The sequence below is a fragment of the Chiloscyllium punctatum genome, chromosome 27 (genome assembly GCF_047496795.1).
Source record: "Chiloscyllium punctatum isolate Juve2018m chromosome 27, sChiPun1.3, whole genome shotgun sequence".
Taxonomy (NCBI): Eukaryota; Metazoa; Chordata; class Chondrichthyes; order Orectolobiformes; family Hemiscylliidae; genus Chiloscyllium; species Chiloscyllium punctatum.
This window is the reverse complement of record NC_092765.1, coordinates 16,450,779-16,472,520: the sequence shown is the minus strand read 5'-3', so window position 1 is coordinate 16,472,520 and position 21,742 is coordinate 16,450,779. Positions and strand designations below refer to the sequence as shown.

Below are 21,742 nucleotides of genomic sequence, written 5' to 3'. Positions count from 1 at the left end.
AAAAGTGATTACTTCCTTTGGTAAATATTAAACAAATGCTGCTGTTTCTCAGCAAATAATTGTTTGCAATAACCCATTAATAACTGCTGGTAGGAAAAACCAACTTCTTCCCCTGGAGCAATTCCTGCTTTACATACCATCTCACTGTAGTTTCACCACTACCTGAAATCACTTTACTACCAACAAAATGCCTTCATTTAAACCTCCTCCCTTAATTCCAGCCCACAAGTATGTTTGAGGATGGTGGTGACTTCAGCAGCCCCCTTTGCACTTCACTTGTAGGCAGGACTGAACCATAGCATAATTGAGGGAGCAGAGAGAGGAAACTATGTAAATCAGCAATCAACAGCTGACAGAATCTTGGAAACAAAATAACTCAATGAGAACAAATTCAGAATGTGGTCCTGGACTTGTACCTGCTTTGCTGACTGGAGTCAGAGAGCACAGTATGTGGGGCGAAGATAAGTTGTGGCAAGACTATGTAAAGATTTGAAAATAAAGGCAAGTTGCTCAGGATGATGCAAAGTACAGTGGGACTAGGAGCAGCTATATCAGGGAATTTGGGACAAATAATAGTGGACAATTCCTGTAGTGGTTTATGTAACAGTTGGCAGAGAGAATAATATGAAAACTTTTGAGAAGATTGAATTATAAAGAGGGTGATTAAAGGAAATCAATTCAAATGTGACATTAAATGCAGCGCACAGTTAAGTTAAAATAAGTGAAAACTGAATTTTATAGAAGAGGAAACTTTTAAAATAATGTACAACCATTATTTACTTTTTAAAAATCTTACATTTGCACCCACCTAGTCAGAATAAATTCCTTTGTCCATTTTCATGAAAATTGTCCTTGTAAATGGTCATAACTGTAATTACACCTTCCCATGAGAGGTGGCGCCATCAGGCTTCCCTTTTACTTTTCCAAACTGCTGACCTTCTCACACTGTCTGCAAACTATCCAGACTGGTTTCTGCTACATTCACTGGAACTGAATCCAGCTTGTCACGAGGTTTTCAGTTGAAGTCACAAACCCAACCACAATACAGATGCAACACTTCATGTAAACCATCAGATTAAAGACTTAAAAATTACAAATGGATTTAAAAACCTACAGATATTGATAGAATGAACAGATGGTGAAAGCAGACATTTGTAAAAGTGTCCCACGGAGTTTACAGCACAGGTAGGTTAATACAGCAAAAGGCTTTATTAGGTTAATATCCTGAGGAAAGGGACTTCAATGGGTTAACACACAAAATGGAAGGACTGCAATTTGTTAATGTACCAGCAGGCAGGGCTCTGATAGAACATAGTGGCTCACTATGGGTTTACAGCAGCACCTGTTTGCCGAGAGAGGCAGCACAGGATTCTCAGTTTCAGAAATACACTCTGAGCCACAGGGCTCCTCTACCCCATCTCCACACTCACTGTTCCTGCTCACAGCTACCTGCAAAACTGAACCTTACCAATCATCCTCCAGTGTTTCATCCTAGTGGCCAGCTCATGTTAAGTCTGCACAGCGAGGATAGTGGACTATATTGGACACCACAGCAGAACCTAATCCTTCCCTCAATCATATTTTAGAAGGCAACAGGTTGGATAACAGGGAAGCGACTTGAAGCCAGTGTTGTCCCTCCCAAGGTGGGATTAAATGCTTCATCTCAGGTGGGAGATGGAACCTGGATCCTTTCTGCAATCTGTGGGGTTCAGTGAGTTTCTAACTTTGGCCAGTCTGGGTCCTCACTCAGTACAGCATCAACGATGATGGCCTCATTGGAGCTGTTCACACCCAATATTTGTTGAAGGCCCAAGGTTAGTCTGTACAGGAAGACTTGGCCAGTGAAATCCTGCATCAAGTTACATTACATAAAACCTGTCCTGAGTGGAGACTGGATGCAGAATCAAAAAAGTGATTGAGAAGGACAGAATCAGGGATTGAGGCATTTTTCAAATTGCAAACAAGATTCCAATTGTTGCTTTAATATAAAAAGCAACTTATTAAAATCAATATTTCTCACCATGATTCACTGTATTATCCAGTGACACAAAACAATGTACAAAATATGCAAAGTAACTGTACAACCGCCACCCCTGTACACCATCCACCTCCCCCAGCATGAACATAACCCCCTGATCAGTTCCTTATTTACACTAGTTCGGATTTTGCTGGCACCCAGTGAGTTGTTATTTACCCCACATTCTCTCCCATCCACCTGCACCTCCCCCCTTTCTGCCTCTCTCCTGCTTGCTGACCTTTGGCACTGAGCCTGGACTCCTCATCTGCAGGGGGCAGGAGGTGGAGGGCTAGGTGCAAGCAAGAGGAAGAATGGCCTCCTCCAGGTTATCATCATCAGAATCAAGTATTAGGCACTGGACTCCAAACCAGAGCACATCCCTTGTAGGGAGCAGGGGAAATCAGCTTCACAGTGAACAAGAGCCAAGTCAATTCCATACTTTCCACTGGTCTCAAGAGTGTCTGGCCACTCAGTGCCCTGTGCACCCAAATTCCAATGTGGAAGGTCCTAATTCCAACCTTAGATATACACTTTGAGCAATGGGGCTCCTGATGAATCAGTCTCTGTATCTTGAAGAGAATCATCTTTACGCAAATCTGGAGAGAAAGACAGAGAGGGAACAGTGAGTGTTGGTTCCTCAGTGGGAATCTGCACTCTGGTCTGGAGTTTGGTGCGCATTCACAGTGATGAAACAAAAAGCACTGGCTTGGGGAATGGTCACATCGAATCTAAAATGACAGCTCAGGACAGCGATAGGATAATGATCAGTACACAGACTGCAGAGAGATGAGGGAATGAGAGCCACAGAAACTGGGAAATTGGGTATGGGACAAACAGTAAGAAGGGTATAAGGTGGTGGGGTAAGGCAAATAGAAAGAAGATGGGGGCGAGGTCAGAGGGGGGTGGAGAGAGAAGATGGAGTGAGGTCAGAGAGAGCGTGGGGGAGAAGACAGGGTGAGAGAGAGAGGGAGAGAAGATGGGGCAAGGTCAGGGGGTCAGAGAGAGGGATAAAATACAAGGCAAGGTCGCAGAGGACAGAGTGAAAAAGACAATGAAATGGGGCAAAGTCAGACAGAGTCAGAGAAAGAAAGAGAGGAAGATAGAGGTGTGGACAGTGAGAGAGGGAGATGAGGGTCTTGGTCTGAGACAGAGAGAAAAGGACAGAAAGTAATTTGCAAATTACCTGGTGAACACAGCCGCTGAATTTGTCTTGCTCTCTCATCAAGTGAATCCACCACTGAAATCTCGAGGTTAAGCTCTTAACAAAAGAGAAAAACCAGAAATCATAGCACAGCAATTATAACATCTTCCAGCCAAACCTCAAACAAGAACACATCTCTGCCCACCTGCAGACAGATATAGCCCTCCAGGCAGATAGACAACCAACACAGCCCCATGCACCTTATCCCACCCAAGTGGAGTTCCAGTGTATTTCTGGCCCCTCCAGTACATCTGTCTGGGTGCAATTTCTGTGCAGTACCCTCCCCCCCACGCAGCTCCAGTACATCCCTCTCCCCCTGCACAGTGCAACTCCAGCACAGTTGCCTCACCTTCACTGGGCAAAATAGTCTCGGTTTGAGGTCTGAGGTCAACAGGAGTAGGAGTGATCAGTCTTTCCTCACTTGGCTCTTCTGGTCCCCTTTTCTTACTTTTCTTGGGCTTCCGGGTGCTGATCCGGACGATCCCAGTCACTATCCGGCATTCCGCATCCTTCTCATTGATTTTGTAGCCTTTGGTGATGCTATCAATGAGCTCAGTGATCTCACTGCTTTTGCTGATGAATGTAGTGTCAGAGGTACATTGGGCCAACATGTCAATCTGGTGAATGCTGAACAGCTCCAGCAGCTTCTTGTTGATGTACTCGTCCAGCTCTGCACTCGACATTGACACGTTTAGCTCGTTGTTCTCCAAATCTTCCTCCAGAAAGGAGTGGAACTCATCGGAAATTCGTTTGTGGGAGATTGGTGAGATGCTGCTGGGACTCTCTGATTGCTGAGAATTGAGGGGGGTGTCCTTGTGGCATGAGTCTGTGGACAGAGTATGACTGTGAATTTTCCAGATTACCTGCTGTCCTCCCAACTTGACATCATAATAATTAAAACTGTTGCCTGCAAGGTTAGTCTTCTTCTTGGAGCTGGGTTCAGAGTTCAGGGGAATCCCATGTGTTGGGTTTTCAATATACCGCAAAGTGTTACTGTCAATGTCTTTAGCACATGTCGGTGGTTCTGTCGACCTGGTACATGGATTGAAAACCCCCGTGTCAGTCTTATAATATCCACAGCTCACCACACAGCAGAAAACCGCCTTAACCATCTGCCAGGTAACACAGGTTCCCAACCCACATGACTCACACACACTTGCCTCCTCTATTGTTTCAACTGACCCCGGGATGAACCCAATGTTTTCCGCGTTATTCCCATTTGAATCTCTTGGATCTGCTTTCCGGCTGTGACTTTTAGCCAGCAATTTGCTTTCCTTCCTCTCAGCTCGTCTGCTTTCTGGCGTTGAGCCTTCATAAACCTCCAGGCTCAGCGAGTCCACAGAGGCTGGCAGCCGAACTGGAGAAGTCAGAAGCCTGGGTTTGGCCACAGGCTTATCAGCCTGCCGTGGAGCAGCTCTTCGCCCAGTTCCTTGCATGACTTACACTGAAGGACCTGTGGAACAGAGAGGACAAACGTCACACACACACGCAGCCACTGGACCAACACATTACCACCAAAAGGAGACAACAAACCATACAGGGTGAACCCAAGGATATCTATGAGGCCCAAGAATAGCTTGGGGCCAAAGAGATTCCAGCAGTAGAGGAGGTGAGGAGCAGCTGCAGGAATGTCCAAAGGGCACTATAATAACCTGCAAGCACACTGAACCACAGCATACAATCTGAGGATGTTTTATCCCCTTCCCTGAATGTGACATGTAGAACCCAGGCAGGAAGTATAGGGTGGGAGCAACTCAGATCACTTCTACCCTCAGAAAGTAGTTTGAATTGACTGACCAGCTACAAAAATAGGTTAAAAAAATACAAAGAGTAGTCAGCATAGATTTCAAAAGGGATGGAATGCAAGACGAAGGGGCTGCATGGTGGCTCAGTTGTTGGCACTGCTGCTCCACAATGCCAGGGACCCCAGGTTCGATTCCACCCTTGGGCGACTGTGTGGAGTTTGCACATTCTCCCCATGTCTGCATGGGTTTCCTCCCACAGTCCGAAGATGTGCAGGTTAGAAGTTGTCCATAGTGCCCAGGGATGTGCAGACTAGGTGGATTAACCATGGGAAATGCAGGTTTACAGGGACAGGGTACAGAGTGGGATGCTCTTCGAAGGGTTGGTGTGGACTTAATGGGCCAAATGGCCTGCTTCCACATTGTAGGGGATTCTATGAAGACCAGTCTTACTGATTTCTTTGAATAACAAGGTAGATGTAGGTAAAATGATGGATATAATATATTTGGATTTCCAAAAGGACTTTGACAACCTACTGCACAGGAAACTCATGACCAAGGTCAAATATGTGGAGTAAGGGGTTAGTAGTAGAATGGATAGCAGGTTGGATACAAAATAGAAAATAGGGATACGGATTATAAGTCGATAATCAGACTGACAAAACAAAGGAAGTGATATTTCACAGGAATCAATAGTGGGGTCACTGTTATTCACTACTAACATAAATTATTTGGAAATTTAAAAAATTTTCAAATTTCACAGAAGACACCAAATTGGGATGCTATTGATATAGAGGACTGTAGCAAAATAAATGAAGATATTAATAAACTAGCAATATGGCAATTTTATCAAGCAAATGAACTTTAATATTTTTAAGCCTGAGGATGTCACATTTCAATAGGAATAAGGAAGCCACATGCTCCTTGATAAACAATTATCCAAACAAAAGACTCTGGGAGTTCAGATGCACAAATCATTAAAAAGTAGCGGCACATTATCACAAAGCTATAAAATGGGATTCAATACACTGATTCACTTCTAGACGGACATGTACAGAGACCTAAGTCACAACTTGGCACAATGTGCACAATTCTGGACCCCACCGGGACTCTTTTCTCTGGAAACGAAAAGACAAAGGGGCTGCATGACAGAAGTCTCGAAGATAACAAAAGGGTTTTATAGAATACATATTAAGAAAATGTTTCCACGTGTGGACAAAACCAAAATTAGACATTATATATATGATAAATTTTCTATTTGAATTTATTAATGATTGTAAGAAAACTCTTTACTCAGCATGCAGTTAGAATGTAGAACTCAATAACACAAAGAGAACTCAAAGGAGAACAAAATACATACATTGACTAAACTTGATGAAGAAAGGAATAAAGAGATACAGTGATAAATTGAGGTGAAGTAGAGTGGAAAACTATTGTGGAAAATAAACACTGGCATGGGCCTGTTATGTAGTGGTTTGATAGGCTAGAGATAATGTTATACTGGATTAGTGGTGCTGGAAGAGCACAGCAGTTCAGGCAGCATCCAACGAGCAGCGAAATCAACGTTTCGGGCAAAAGCCCTTCATCAGGAATAAAGAGATAATGTTAGACTGACATGCCTATTTTTGTACAGGGAATTAACATTGATAAAAGGCAGAGGAAGGCGTTAAGTATTGCTGGGAGAAGTTGTAATGAAAGAACAAAGGGGGAGGCCTAGGATAGAATGGGGAACTCAACAGTGACTAAATGGGAAAGGGTTGATGGTGCAATAAAGCATTAGGGGATAGTCATGGAACAAGTGTAAAGAGAAACAAAGTTGGGTCCTGCTGAGCTGTACATGCCAACAGTGAAAACATTAACAACAGTTGCCATGAAAATGGAAGCAAAGCTATTCTCTAAAGTTGTGAAACTCAAGCCGGAAGGTTGTAAACTGCCTAATCAAAAGATCAAAAGCAGTTTTTGTGCACTTGTATTGAACTCTATGAGAACAGTATAGGAGACTGAAGTCAGAGAAGTCATGGTGGGATTGTGATGGAGAAATGATTGAATTGGTATTATGATTGCAGAACAAAGTGGGTGTAGAGCAAAGCAATATTCCAATTTGCAGAGTTGTCTTCCCAAATACAGGAGGCTGTGCCATGAAGGCCACCCCAGTGTGGAGGACAATACAATACGAATGCACCTCCGCTCAAAATCACGGATGATCCAGGAGATTCACTCCGGACTAAAGTCTAGGTCTGACGCATACAAGTCGGGCAATCCTGAGCTATATTGAAAATTCAGGTACACCCTTCGTAAGGCCATCAGAAATGCTAAATTGCGTTACCAAATTAAGCTTGAGACCCAGACTAACCACATAGGCACCCATTGTTTGTGGCAAGACTTAAACCATATAACAGGTTACAAAGCAAACTCAAAAGGAATTGTGGGCAACAGTACATCCCCACCCAATAAGTTCAATGCATTCTACATTTGTTTTGAACAGAAGGTCATCAAAACAATGTCACCTATCCCAACAGCCTTGTACTCTCAGTCATCATGGCAGAGGTTAGATCAGCCTAATTGAGAGTGAACCCATGGAAAGTGACTGGCCTGGATGGAGTCCCCTGGCCATGTGCTAAGATCCTCTGTGAACCAGCTGGTGGGAGTATTCGCAGATATTTGCAGAGTGTCATGGAATCATACAGCACGGAAACAGATTCCTCAATCCAACTCATCTGTGCCAACCTGGCATCCGAATCTGACCTGGTCCTATTTGCCAATATTTGTCTCATATCCCTCTAAACCCTTCCTAATCATATACCCATCTAGCTGCCTTCTGAATGTTGTAATTGTTTAACCTCTCCTTATTACAATCTGAAGTCCCCATCTGCCTCAAGACGACCACCATTATCCTGGTGCCAAAGAAAGATCATGTAGCACGCCTCTGACTACCGCCCGGTGGCTCTGACATTCATTATTTGGAGTGCTTCAAGAGGTTAGTCACAACTCACAGCAACTATAGCCCATCAAACTGCCTTGACCCTTTGCAATCTGCCTACTGGCATAACAGGTTCACAGCAGATACCATCGCCCTACTCTCATCCCTGCAATATTTGGATAACAAGAATAGCTACGTCAGGTTCCTACTTGTTGACTATAGTTTCACCTTCAACACCATAATTCCAAATAAACTCATCTCTAAACTCCAAGAACTTGGTTTCGGCTCCCTCCTCTATAACTGGATCCTCAACTTCCTGTCCCATAGACCACAATAAGCAAGAATAGGCAACAACACCTCCTCCACCATAATCGTCAACACTGATGCGCTACAAGATTGCATCCTCTGTCCCCTATGTTCCTAACACGATCATGACTGTGCAGCCAAATTCTGCACCAACTCCATTTACAAGTTTGCTGATGACACCACTGCTGTAGGCTGGATCTCAAACAATGACGAGACAGAATACATGAAAGAGATCGAGTGCTTAGTGGCATGGCATAAGGACAACAATCTCTCCAACAACATCAGCAAAATGAAGGAGCTGGTCATTGACTTCAAGAAGCAGAATGGAAGGCATGGCCCCATCTGGTCAATGGTGCTGAGGTGAAAACGATTGAGAGCGTCAAGGTCCTGAGAGTGTCTATCACCAAGAATCTGCCATGGTCCATCTATGTCAACACAATGGTGCAGATAGCACAACAATGTCTCTACTTCCTCAGGAAGTTAAGGAAATTTGGCATGTCCATAAAGACACTTACAATTTTTATAGATGTATCATACAAAGCATCCAAACTGTATGCATCACAACGTAGTATGGCAACTGCTCTTTCCAGGACTTCAAAAAACTACAGAAAGTCGTGAACACAGTCCAGTCCATCATGAAAACCAACTTTCCATGCATTGACTCCAGCTATACATCCCCCTGCCTAGGGAAAGCAATCAATATAATAAAAACCTCTCCCACCCTGGTTATACTCTCTTCTATCCTCCTCCGTCAGCAGAAGGTATAAACATTTGAATACACATATGAATAGATTCTAGCACAGCTTCTAACCCACCAAACAGACTTCTAAAATATTAATGTTGATCTCTCTCTCTCTCTCTCTCTGCACCTTCTCTACATCTGTAACACTGTATTCTACACCTTGTTCTGCTACCTTGATATACTTTGTATGGGATGATCTGTCTGTATAACAAAACAACACGTTTCACTGTATCTCAGTACATTTGACAGGTCAGATAGGGATGTTAAAATGGAGGATTGCTTATCCAAGATCCAAAATGTGTCAGTGAGCACAGGGGTCATGGGTGAATGGGACTTTTGCTAAGTTAAAGCACTTTCCAGCATCCGCAGTCTTCACTGTCTGCTTGTGTAAGTTAAGACACACAACAACATTTCAACACTCACACTCTGTAAAGTGATGCACCTCTACCCCAAACATTAATGCTGTTACAAACTGACACCAACTAATTTCACCTACATTAAAAATCAATTGTAAGATCACAAAACCATAAAATATGGGTCACAGCAGGCCATTCAGCCCACTGAGTCTGTTCTGCCATTCAATAACATCATGGTTGATCTGATAAACCTTAACTCCACTTTTCTGCCTTTTCCCCATAACCTTAATATCCTTACTGATTAAAAATCTGTCTCTCTCAGCCTCAAATACACTTCATGAACCAGCCTTGACTGCTCTTGGTGGTAAAGCATTTCACAGGTTCACAACCCTCTGAGAAAAAACATTCTGACTTATCTCTTTCTTAAATGTGCAAACCTTTATTCTGAGGTTATATCCTCTCATCCTAAACTCTCCATCAAAGTGGAACAACCTTTCTTTTCTGCATCTGGATAGAGTGAATAGTCAAGGTTTTTTTCCCTAGGGTAGGGGAGTCCAAATCTAGACTGCATAGGATTAAGATGAGAGGGGAAAGATTTAACAGTGACCAAAGGGGTTTACTTTATCATGTAGAGGGTGGTACGTTTCTGAAATCAGCTGCCTGAGGTGGTGGTGGAGGCTGATACAATTACACCAGTTAAAAGGCATCTGGATAGGTACATGAATAGGAAGGGTTTAGAAGGATATGGGCCAAATGCTGCAAATGGGACTAGATTAATTTTAGTATATCTGGTCGGCATGGACAAGTTGGACCAAAGCTATACATGTTTCCAAGCTATACATCTCTATGACTTTACCCCATTAAGCCCCCTATGAATCTTGTACGTGTCAGTAAGATTCTCTCTCATTTTTCTATATTCCAATGAGTACAGGCTCAACCTCTCCTCATGAAACAGTCCCTTTATACTTGCATCAGCCTAGTGAAAATTCTTTGGACTGCCTCCAATGCTATATCTTTCCTTCGATAAGGGGCCCAAAACTGTTCACATTCCAGTTGTGGTCTGACTAGCATCTTGTACAGTTTTAGTAATGCCTCCCTTCTTTTTATTCCAATCCTTTTGAAATAAAGGCCAACATTTCATTTACCTCCCTTATTACCCACTGAACTCTGATGCTAGCTTTTGGTGATTCACACACTCCCGAAGGATTCTGAAATTCCTCTGTTTTGTAGCTTTCTGCAGTTTAAATAATAGCTAGCTATTCTATTCTTTCTGCCATAGTACATAATCTCACATTTCCCCACATTACATTCCATTTGCCAAATGTTTGCCCACTTGTTTAACCTAGCTATATCCCTTTCAGACCCTTGTCATCCTCACCATTTGTCCTCCTGTCTGTTTTTATGGCATTTGCAAACTTGGCTAAAGTGCAATCCCTTTCCTCTTCCAAATCACTAACATATATTATAAATGATTGTGGACTCAGCTCTGATCCCTGTAGCACAACACTTGTTACAGATTACCATCCTGAAAATAACTCCTCCAATCCCAACTCTATCTTCTAGTGGTTTGTCAATTCTCTATCCATACTAATATACTCATTCCAATACCATGAGCTCTTATCTTGTTATGTAACCTAATGTATGATACCTAATCAAGTGCCTTCAAATCCAAATACATTATAGCTACTGCTTCTCCTTTACCTACATTGCTTGTTACCTCCTCAAAGGATTCTAATAATTTTGTTATTTCCACTTCATGAAGCCATGTCGACTCTGCTTGATTGTATTTTGCCTTTTTAAATGCTTTGCTATAACATCCTGTATAATAGACTCTACTATCTTCCCAATAACAGACATTAAGCTAACTGGCCTATATTTACCTACATTCTGTCTCCTTCCATTTCCAAACAAAAGGTATTACACTGATAGTTTTCCAATCCTCTGGGACTTTTCCATAATCTAAGGATTGGTTCATCTCATTCTTAGAAATCTTCTTCCTTACTGAATTAAGCCATTGCTGTGAGACATGAACAACGTGTTAAACATCTGCTATTGACCATTTTTGCTGCTAAACACCTTTTCTGAGTCACTCCAGCCAGCTCTGCACTCATTCCTTTGTAATTACAAGTCAGGAGTGTGATGGAATACCGTCCTCTTTCCTGAATGAGTGCAGAACCAATAACACCCAAGAAGCTTGGCGCCATTCAGGACAAATCAGCCCCTGCTTGTTTGGAACCTCATTTGCCTCCTTCAAAATTCATTCCTTTCACCATAGTACTGTACACACTATTTCCAGATGCACCTAACAAACCTACGACCTCAATCAGATAGAAGGACAAGGGCAGCAGATGCATGGGAGCACCATGACCTGCAAGGTCCTCTCCAAATCACACACCATCCTGAACTGGAAACGTATTGCCGTCCCTTCACTGTGGCTGGGTCAAAATCCTGGAACTTCCTCTCTAACAGCACTGTGGGTTAACTATACTACATGGGCTGCAGTGGTTTAAGAAGGCACCAAATTTACCACCATCTTCTCAACGGCAATTAAGAATGAGCAATTAATGTTGTTCGAGCTAGCTACATCCACATCTATGAACAAATTTTTTAAAAAGTATCCAGAATGGTGGCAGAAACCCCAAACTTTGAGAGACCACCCCTGACATGAAGCAGAATGCTCAGGTGGACCACGCATCAACCACACCCTGCACACTGCCAATTCAAGTGATTCAAAGCAAACCAGTTCTGCAGGGAAGGGAAAACTGATTTTATCGCTGTACTGACTGCAAATGAATGAACAGGTTTCTTTCAGACACATGTTCTGGAATAGATTGAGAAGGAGTGATGGGGCAGAGTTAGAGGGATTGTTCGATGCACAGCAAAGTCCCTGACAGGGGACCGAAGGAATAGAGGGAATTCCCCAACAGGGAGTAGATGATGAGGGATTAGGTGGATGTGGGTAGTTGATGGTGACCAGCAGAGATTGCCGAGGCAGGTTTGGTCATTGCTTGAAATAAAATAAAGAACTGAAGATGCTGGAAATCTGAAGCAAAAACAGAAAATTGCTGGAGAAACTCAGCAGGTCTGGCTACATATGCAGAGAGAAAGCATAATTAATGTTTTGAGTCCAGTTACTCTACTTTAGAACTGTTTCTGGAGATGGTTCACTGGATTTGAAGTGTTACTGTTTTCTCTACACAGATGCTACCAAACTTGCTGAGTTTCTTCAGTAATTTCTGTTTTTGCTCATTGCTGACCCTGTGTTATACTGGCTTCCTCCAGCATAGCAATTTGTGAAGCAGTTTAACAGCTTCCAATCCTCAGCATCCCAGGTGCACTCTCATTGAATACATAAAATACACAGATAAACCATTATGTCCTTTCATTGATGTTTGAAGATGGCAGCAAAATTATAAGGCAGTTTAAAAATCATACAAGATTTGTAATTACTGAAGTCAAAAATGAGCAAGTCATGCTAAATTAAGGAATATGGGGAGCATACGGGTAAGTGGCATTGAAATACCCATCAGCCATGATTGAATGGCAGAATGGACTCGATGGGCTGAATGACCTTATTTCCACTCCTATTTCTTATGGTCTTAAAATGACATGTCAGAGCTTGGCTGGAGTATTTTACAATTCTAGACACCATAATTTAGTTAAATAGGAAATAGGAGCAGTTGGCAATTAGGTCTATTAGGTCCACACTACTTTTCAACATGATCATGGCTGACAGTATATTTAAATACCATATTTCATCTCTCTCCCTCTCTCTCTATCCCTAACATCTTTAATCTCTAGGAATCTATTTCTTACATGTATTCACTAGCCAAATAAATACAGTGGCTACAAGAACAAGTCAGAGGCTAGGAACTTGTCTGCCAACTAAAAGGCATAAGGCAACAGTGTGATGGAATACTCCTCACTTGCGTGGATCAATGCAGCTTCAATGTCACTCAAGAGGCCTTCACATTATCCAGGACAAGGCAGCCTGCTTGAACAGCACCTTATCCACAAGAATCACTTCCTCAACCACCAATGCTCAGTAGCAGCAGTGTGTACACATTTGCAAAACGTACTGCAGAAATTTAGCAGGGTTGCTTTGACAGCACCTTTCAAGCCCACAACCACTTGTATCTAGAATGAAAGGGCAGCAGATACATGGGAACATCTCCACCTGCATGTTGTCCTCCAAGACCTAGAGGAAGAGACTTGGAAATATATCGCTGTTCCTTTCGTACCACTGGGTCAAAATTGTGGAATTCCCTCCCTAACAGCATTGTGGGTCTACGAGAGCATGTGGACTACTGTAGTTCAAGAAGACAGCTTCTCAAGGGCAAGTGGGTAAAAAATGATGTCAGTGATGTCCACATCCATGAAAGAATTTTTTTAAAGTCAGAGACTTTGCCTCCACAGCCTTTGATGGCAGAGAATTACACAGATTTACAACTCTCTGAGCAAAGGAATAATCCCTTACTTCAGTCTGAAATAGCCTCTGCACAGCCTGAGACTATGATACTTTGTTCTGGAAGTCCCCAGCCAAGTACAGAGAAGATTCACCAGGATGATACCAAGGATGAGAATCTTTATGTAAGGTGATTGGACAAAATGTTATTCTTCCCTGAAGAGCAGAGAAGGAGAAGGGGAAATCTACACAGGAATTCAAAATATGAAGTGGTTTTGACAGAGGGGAGAAGGGAACACTTTCCTTTGGCAAGTCAGTTACCAGAATTACCAGATTTAAAATAATTGGCAAAAGTACTGGACAGGAAACATAGAAACTGAGAAAACAGAAGCAAGAGTAGGCCATTCAGCCCTTCAAGCCTTCTCCACCATTCAAGATGATCATGGCTGATCATTCAATTCAGTGCACTCTTCCCACTTCCCCCCTACATCAGTTGATCCCTATAGCCCCCAACAACTATATATAACTGAGGAGACTAAATTAGGAGAAATGTTTTCACACAGAGGTCGGTTGTTATCTGGACTTAAGGGTAGTGGAAGTAACATCCACAGGAGATTTCAAGAGGCAACTGGATGTAAAGTTAAAGATGACTAATTTGCAGGGTAATGGGGAAAACAAAGAGAGGTGTGTATCTAAAATGGACAGATCTTTCAAAGAGCTGGCACAGACATCATTGTGGACTGAATGATTTCCTCCTGCACTGTATAATTGTATGATTCTGCACCTGTGGGCATTTGTTACTAAACCGGTTTCTGATGACTAATATACATGCAGACTGTTCAAAATTCTAATCCATGCCCCGGGCAATAAGGCTGTTACTCACTGTTGTTTTAATAACACAAAGATTTGAAAACATAAAGGAAAATTGCAGCAAATCAGCTTCCCACTCAACAGCTACTTACATTTCAATAGCACTTTCAACGTGAAAAAAAACCTGCATGTACCTTAAAGACAAAACATGGACCCCATATCAAAGAACGATGCTGGGAGTGGCAAGGATATAGGTTTTAAAGAGGGAAGAAAGGTTAAAAGGCCAAGGCAGCAATGGTGGAGCAAAGAGGAATGGGAGATGCACAACAGACAAAACTAGAGGAATGCAGAGATCTGAGAGGTGTATGGTTGGAGGAGGTTACAAAGACAGGGACCAATGAGGCCAGGGAGGGATTGAAAGCATTGCTGATAATTTTACTCAAGGCACTGGTCAAATGATAGGCATTGTAGGTCAGTAAGCACAGGAATACTGAAAGAATAAGACTGTCCTAAGTTAGGATATGGAAATTCACAGACGGTGAAAGAAGAATTTGCTGAGGATAACATGTAGATGAGTGGTCAAGTATAGATACTTGAGGGCCCTTCTGTCATAACTGACATGAGCCTAAGGACACACAATAGTCTGGCCATGATCAGACCTGTAAAAGTGAAGCCATTGAACTGGACAATGGAAAGGGAGACAAGGAGGGGCAGAATCAGATAGGATGCCATCTGTGACTTTGACTCAGACCAGGAGCTCGTTGACAGGGGAAAAGGTTTGAATATCCCAAGACATTTAGATCCAAAGCCAGGAAAAAAAAGTTTGAATTTAAGGAGGGACGTTCTCGCATTGGATGCAGTTTAGATCGAAACGTTCACTAAGTTGATTCCTGGAATGAAGAGATTTCTTATGATGAAAGGTTGTGCGGGTTCGGTCAATTATTTTTGGAGTTTAGAAGAATGCGAGGTGATCCTGTTGAAACATGAAAGAATCTGAGAGGACTTAACAGTGTAGATGCTGAGAAGGTGTTACCCTCAGGAGGGATCCCAGAACCTCAGGTTCGGGTGCAGTGCGCGTGTGCAGGTGTGCAAGGATTAGAAGTAGGAAATTTCCAAATAGTTGTATAATAATACAGATCTTGAATATTACTAATAAAGTATGCATTTTGTGAAAGCTTTTCATCTTGCACTCAGCGGACAATTTGCAAGAATAACAATTCAAGGAGAAATCCAACATTTATACTGCATAAGAGGAGTGTGTTGATTGGTTGGCAAGTGGACTCTGATTTGTAGAGGCATTGCTATGGATAATGCATGATTAATGCTTATCGACAGTTAACAGCCAGGTTTTGTTTAAATTTTAAACTAGGCAGGTTGACTCCGATTGGTCAAGGCATTGCCATAAGAAATGAACAAGTCAGTCAAGTGACACACAGAAAAATGGAGTTAAGGCAACATCATATCAGCCAAGATCTTACTGACTGGCAGGGGAGCCCTGAGGGTCCAAATAGCCTACTCCTGAGTATATTTATGATCTTATGCGCAAGGCAGAGATTAGCAGAGTGGGATTAAGTATCTTTGCAATCAAATATATATGAAGTTCTCAGACTTCGGGATACAGGACTCAATTTTGAATTGGCAGAGGATGCAAAATAGTGAATAGTAAGGACAATAATAAACTGACAGGCTGATACAACAGATGGGCATGCGTTAGATGAAATTCAATGCAGAGGGAAGATGTGAGACATTTTAGGAGAAAAAAATGAAGAGACAATGCATGACAAATTGCAGATTTTCTAAAGAAAGGGCAGACATAGCAGTGTTTGTATACAAATCTTATAAACTAGCTTTATAAGTGGAGACATACAGTATAAGAGCGCAGGAGTTATGTTAAACTTGTAAAACAGTAGTTTGGCACCAACACAGGATTCCTGTGTCCAGTTTTAGGTTCCACACTTTGATAAAGACATGGGGGCTTTGGAGATTTACTACAGTGGCTCTGGGAAAAAGGAATTATAGTTAAGTGGATAGAGTGGAGATGCTGGGATTGTTCACATTAAAGCAAACTGGGAGGAGATTTGATGGGTGTATTTTAAAATCATGAGAAATGTAACTAGTGTAGATAAGAGGCTATTTCCAAAGACTGAAGGATTGGAAACTCAGAGAGCATGGATTCAAAGTGATTGGCTACAGAATCAGAGGCAATTTGAGAAAAAAATTAGGATTTTGAATTCATTGCCTGTCAAGGGGAAGAACATATGACAACATTCAAATGGAAACTGAATAAATACTTGAAATTTTTTTAAAAATTGGGATAAGAGGAAATGGGCCTACCTGAATTGCTCAAGAACTAAAGCATTCCCAATGACACAGAGATAGTTTACATCCAGTTGAGGGGGCTATTGTAGTTTCAGTTAATTTCTCACCTTAAAGGTCAAACTTTTGACACAGGGTCGTGCTCCCTCCATACTACACTGAAATTGATTATGCACTTCAGTCAATGGAGTTATACTTGAACTCAGAACCTACTGACTCAAAGACTACTATATTTCTCCCTCCATACACTATACTGCCTGACCTGCTGAGTGTTTCCAGCATTGTCCACTGTTATTTCAGACTCCACCATTCATGGTACTTGCCTTCTTTTAAAATATTAAGCAGATATTCAAAATCCCTTTCATGAGAGAGAAAAACTTGTACAATTTATACAGCATTTTTCAAACCTAAGTTTGAAAAGTGCTTTACAATCAATCAATGAGTAACTTGCAAGGTGTAGTCCCTAGCCTCTTCCTATCCACAGCAGCACCAATACCAGGGACCATTACAATACACAGACCGAAGTTTCAGTTGTCTCACCCTCTGATGTGGGGTGATGTGATTCAATTTAAATATGTTTACACCATGCAGGAAAGTTCAGGAGCTGAGCATGTCTGTCCATCTCTTAGAACAATTCTCTCATCGAATTCCACAATATTTCAGTTAGCCCAACACTTGTAGCAATAAATTATATTTATGTACCACCTTTAACAAAGTAAGCAGGTGTCTTTAGAAAATTATTTCAAACATCATGAATATCAAACTGACAGGCTTGTTTCAGGAACCAGACAAGGATACCAAAGCAAAGCGTGGTAAAAGAACAGAAAGTGTTAAGATGACAGGTATTCGCATTTCAAATGGATGGACAGGCAAGTGGAAAGATTCTAAGATGTCACAGTCACTCAATTACTGATACCTGGCCCTTGAAGTCTAGACCCTCTCACAGACATCCAGTTCAGTTATCCAGTCCTGTCACAGATCCTGCCATTACCAAACTGGAAAAGGTACAAAAATAAATTCATTTGGATGATAATTCTATCTGTAAGGTCACGCTATAAAGAAAGATTGAACAGCCTGTTTTTTTTTGTAGTAGAAAAAAAAATAAGAGTTAACTTAATAGATGTCTATGAAAAGGTTTAAGCAGGCAGATGCAGAGAAGTGCATCTAATCTAATCTAAAAAAGTGGTTTCCAATTGTGAGTGTGACCAGATTTAGAGGTCATAAATATACCAAAAACAAACTATTGCAGATGTTGGGCATCTGAAATAAAAACAAAAGTTCAAAATAGTCAGCAGATCAAGCAACATCTGCAGAGAGAAACAGTCAATATTTCAGATCATGACTATCCTTCATGAAAAAGAGTCTGATGACATTAAGTAAAATAGAATTTCAGAGGATCCCTTCAGTGTGGAAAAAGGCCCTTCGGCCCAACAAGTCCACATCGATCCTCCGAAGAGTATTCAACCCAAACCCATTCCACTACCCTGTTACTCTGTATTCTACCCCTAACTAATGCACCTAACCTACACATTCCTGAACACAATGGGCAATTTAGCATGGCCAATTTACCTAACCTACAAACCTTTGGATTGTGGGAGGAAACCGGAGCACCCAGAGGAAACCCACGCAGACACAGGGAGAATGTGCAAACTCCACACAGACAGTCACCAAGCTAGAATTGAACCTGAGTTCCTGGCATTGTGAGGCAGCAGTGCTAACCACTGAGCCACCATGCTGCAAATGTTATCTGTTTTTCACTGTCCACATAATATTACCAGCATTTTATGTTTTAGGCTGTAAACAATCGCTAATTATTTGGGGGAATTCATAAAGACCTTCTTTATACTGAGTGGTTTGAAAATAGGACTTAGTTGTGCAGGAAGTAGTTGAGGTAAATTACACAGATGCAATCAAGTGCAACCTAGATAAACATGAGACACAATGGAGTTGATGGATATGCTGATAGAGTTTGATGAAGACGATTTGTTTGAAGTATAAAGATCAGTACAGATCTATGAAATGAATGAGCTATTCATATGCTGTACTAAGAATGACACTACCTCGCCTCAGAATACTGGGTAGAAATGCAAGTGGCCACATTCAGTCAATTAGATGGAGAACTGGATTCAGAGTTTTTGTCTGCCTCTAATGCTAAACATGATCAATAAATTCCCAGATCTTGGGATGCGCACCAGCTTCCCCTCTCTAAAGTAACCACATGGGTTCTGTCGAACTGGCAAAAATAGCTCTGAACATATAATTCACTTGTCCACACCAACTCATCAAAATCTCTCTGAGCACCAGCAAATGAAAAAAGCTTCCCTTGGTGAGCTGGATACAAAATCCTTGCCATGATTGGTAAAGGAAATGCCCCTGTTATTTTCAGTGGTGACAGGCTAAAAATTGTGTGATTCGAGGGCCTGGAATCACTGGAAGTGAACTCATAGCTGTCAAAAATAACTAGAAAACGATATTGGAGGGAGCACAGTGCAGATTCACCAGAACGTTGGCCTTTCCCACAAGGAGGATGGAGTATAAAAATGGGAAATCTGGCTAAAATTGTACAGGACAGTAGTGAGACTGCACCTAGAGAACATTCAGAGAATGGGATGAGGTCTTTTGCTTATGAGGAAAGGTTAGACAAAAACTCACTGCAGCTTAGAAAACCTTTGAGGAGATCTCATTGAATCTTGTAACATTCTGATGGGGCTTAACGGGGGGGTGGGGGGGTGGGATAGCCAATATCCAAAATTGGGAGCTACAGTTTAAAATTCAGGCAACACACATTTAAGAACAAATAAGGAGGAATTTCTTTTAGAGGGTCTTTAGCCTCAGAATTCTGTATCCCAGACAGTGCAGTGATTGTGCACATTCAAAGTTGAGATGAATTCTGACTTACAAGGGAGTGAAGGCAAGCGGGCAAGAGAAAGTGCTCAGACTGCAATTAGTTCACGCGATTGAAGGAGGAGGGGGACGGCAGGGGCTCGAGGGGCCGAATAGCTTAGTCTTGTACTTATTTATGATCTTCATTCCCTCTCCCTTCGACCTTCCTTCTCCCTCAGTTACACATCCATCGTCATTGCTCAACGTCGAGCTGACAGCGAAAAGTTTAACCAGAAACAAAACTTCCCAGAGTTTGTGGCGGGGCCTCGGGTTCCGGTTCCTTACCATAACACGGTGCAGGTACAGGTGCTAGGGCCGGGGCCGGGGCAGGGGCCTCGCTCGGACCACCCCCCCGCCGCCTCTGTCCGGTACTGGCCCCGGACTGTAGCCGCGATCCCGATCCCCGTTCCCAATCCCGGTGGGTCCTCACCTGGGCCAGGTAAACCCTGACGTCACTTGCTGCTCCAGGAAGGACTAAATGAAACAGGAAACGCGATTTTAAAAAAACCCAAGGTAAAAGGGGGAGTAGTTTGTATAATGTGTTACACTATTTATGGAATAAAACAGATCATTCGGTGTAACGGCTCCATCTCGGTGAATCCCCATGTAACTCTATCGGTTTCCATTACCCCCCTGTTGGAATTTTGTCTGACTCCTCTTAACTGTATCCAGAGGGTTTGCCTCCACCATGGTAATATGTTCCACAGTCTGGCCTCCACTTGAGCAAGGAGCTTTCTCCTGAGAATATATTAGTAAGTATCCCTGGTTCTGATTCTCACCAGCAAATTTCTACTTCCAACCTACTATATCCTTCATAATCCAAAAATGTCTAGGTCAACCTTCCATTTTGCCTTTCTTTGGCAGAAGTTCAATCCCAATATTTTCTAACAAGTACAACCTTTCAATCATAGATTCATTCCCATCAATGTTTTTGCATCTTCTATTGCAGCTCTCTCTAGATCCTTTTATGGAGATGTTAATTGTGCTTGGTCCACCATGAGTAGTCAAACAAGATTCTAAACAAGTTTACAGTAACTTTCTCACTTTTCAATTTCATCCCTCTTGAAATCAGCTTACTATTTTTGCTTGCTATTTTTATGGTTTCATTAAGTTCCATTGCTACTTTTATGATTTGTTCTGTCCCAGATCTCTTTTTCAACTGATTCCAAGGAGTATGTGAACTTCCTTACAAACGTACCACCTCAGAAGTCTCCATATTGATGTATTTTGCCTCACACCTGTTCTGCCAGTTATTAATATCTGCTGTATTTGGGGTAGCCCTCCTTTGTCTTCATGATATCCAGATCATTTGTAAAGTTTTAAATTGTCTTTCTGATTCCTTTGCACAAATCATTTGTGAATGGTGAGCAACAATGTTGATCCCTGAGAAATATCAATTCCCACCTTTTGCAATCTACCTTTGACTTCTGTTTAGTTCTCTCCATTCTGCAATTAATCCATGATTGTACACATTCAGTACCCATGGGGATGGCCTCAACCGGGATCTTGGGTTCATGTCACTCTACAGGTGACCCCACCACACTATACACTCTCTCACACACACACAAAAGCACACATATACGCACTCACATACCCTCTCTCATGCACACACTCTCACAGGCATAAACTCCATTACACTCACGCACATGCTTTCTCAAGCACACACACACTCTCTCTCTCACTCTCTCCCTCACACACATGTAGACACACACTCTCTCATTCTGTCTCCCACGCACACACACACTTTCCCTTTCTCCCTCACCCACACACACACATAAACACCCATATAAGTCTACGGGGTGAATTTGCATTTGCAGATTTGTATTTGCAGATACATTCTATTTTGTTCAAAAAGCACACAACCTGTAGGCAGTCAGTCAGTCAATGTGACATTTTATAAAAGCCTACTTTGGAAATAAAACCAGTCTGACTTTAGGATGGGACACAGACAGACTGTAACCTCATACCTTTAAAGCATTGTCTGAGCTGATTTGTCACTTTTTTAAAAAATATACTGATAAAGCCTTAAGTTATCTCAGAGTAG

At 42.1% G+C, this 21,742-nt stretch overlaps 1 protein-coding gene across 3 annotated transcripts; it reads right to left on the bottom strand.

Moving 5' to 3' along the window:
• Window positions 1–759: 759 nt before the first annotated feature.
• kdf1a (keratinocyte differentiation factor 1a) lies at window positions 760–20,156 on the bottom strand. Of its 3 annotated transcripts, XM_072548173.1 has the most exons (5): window positions 19,984–20,155; window positions 17,732–17,810; window positions 3,568–4,671; window positions 3,201–3,275; window positions 760–2,613 (listed from the first exon to the last, which is right to left on the bottom strand). In XM_072548173.1, the coding sequence occupies exons 3-5, from the start codon at window positions 4,652–4,654 to the stop codon at window positions 2,537–2,539; spliced, it is 1,239 nt and encodes a 412-aa protein (XP_072404274.1). In that variant the 5' UTR covers window positions 4,655–4,671; window positions 17,732–17,810; window positions 19,984–20,155; the 3' UTR covers window positions 760–2,536. The 3 variants fall into 3 exon arrangements, with proteins under 3 accessions (XP_072404274.1, XP_072404275.1, XP_072404273.1); XM_072548174.1 differs by lacking the exon at window positions 17,732–17,810 and having other exon boundaries at window positions 3,667–4,671; window positions 19,984–20,156; XM_072548172.1 differs by lacking the exon at window positions 17,732–17,810.
• Between the last annotated feature and the right edge of the window lie 1,586 nt (window positions 20,157–21,742).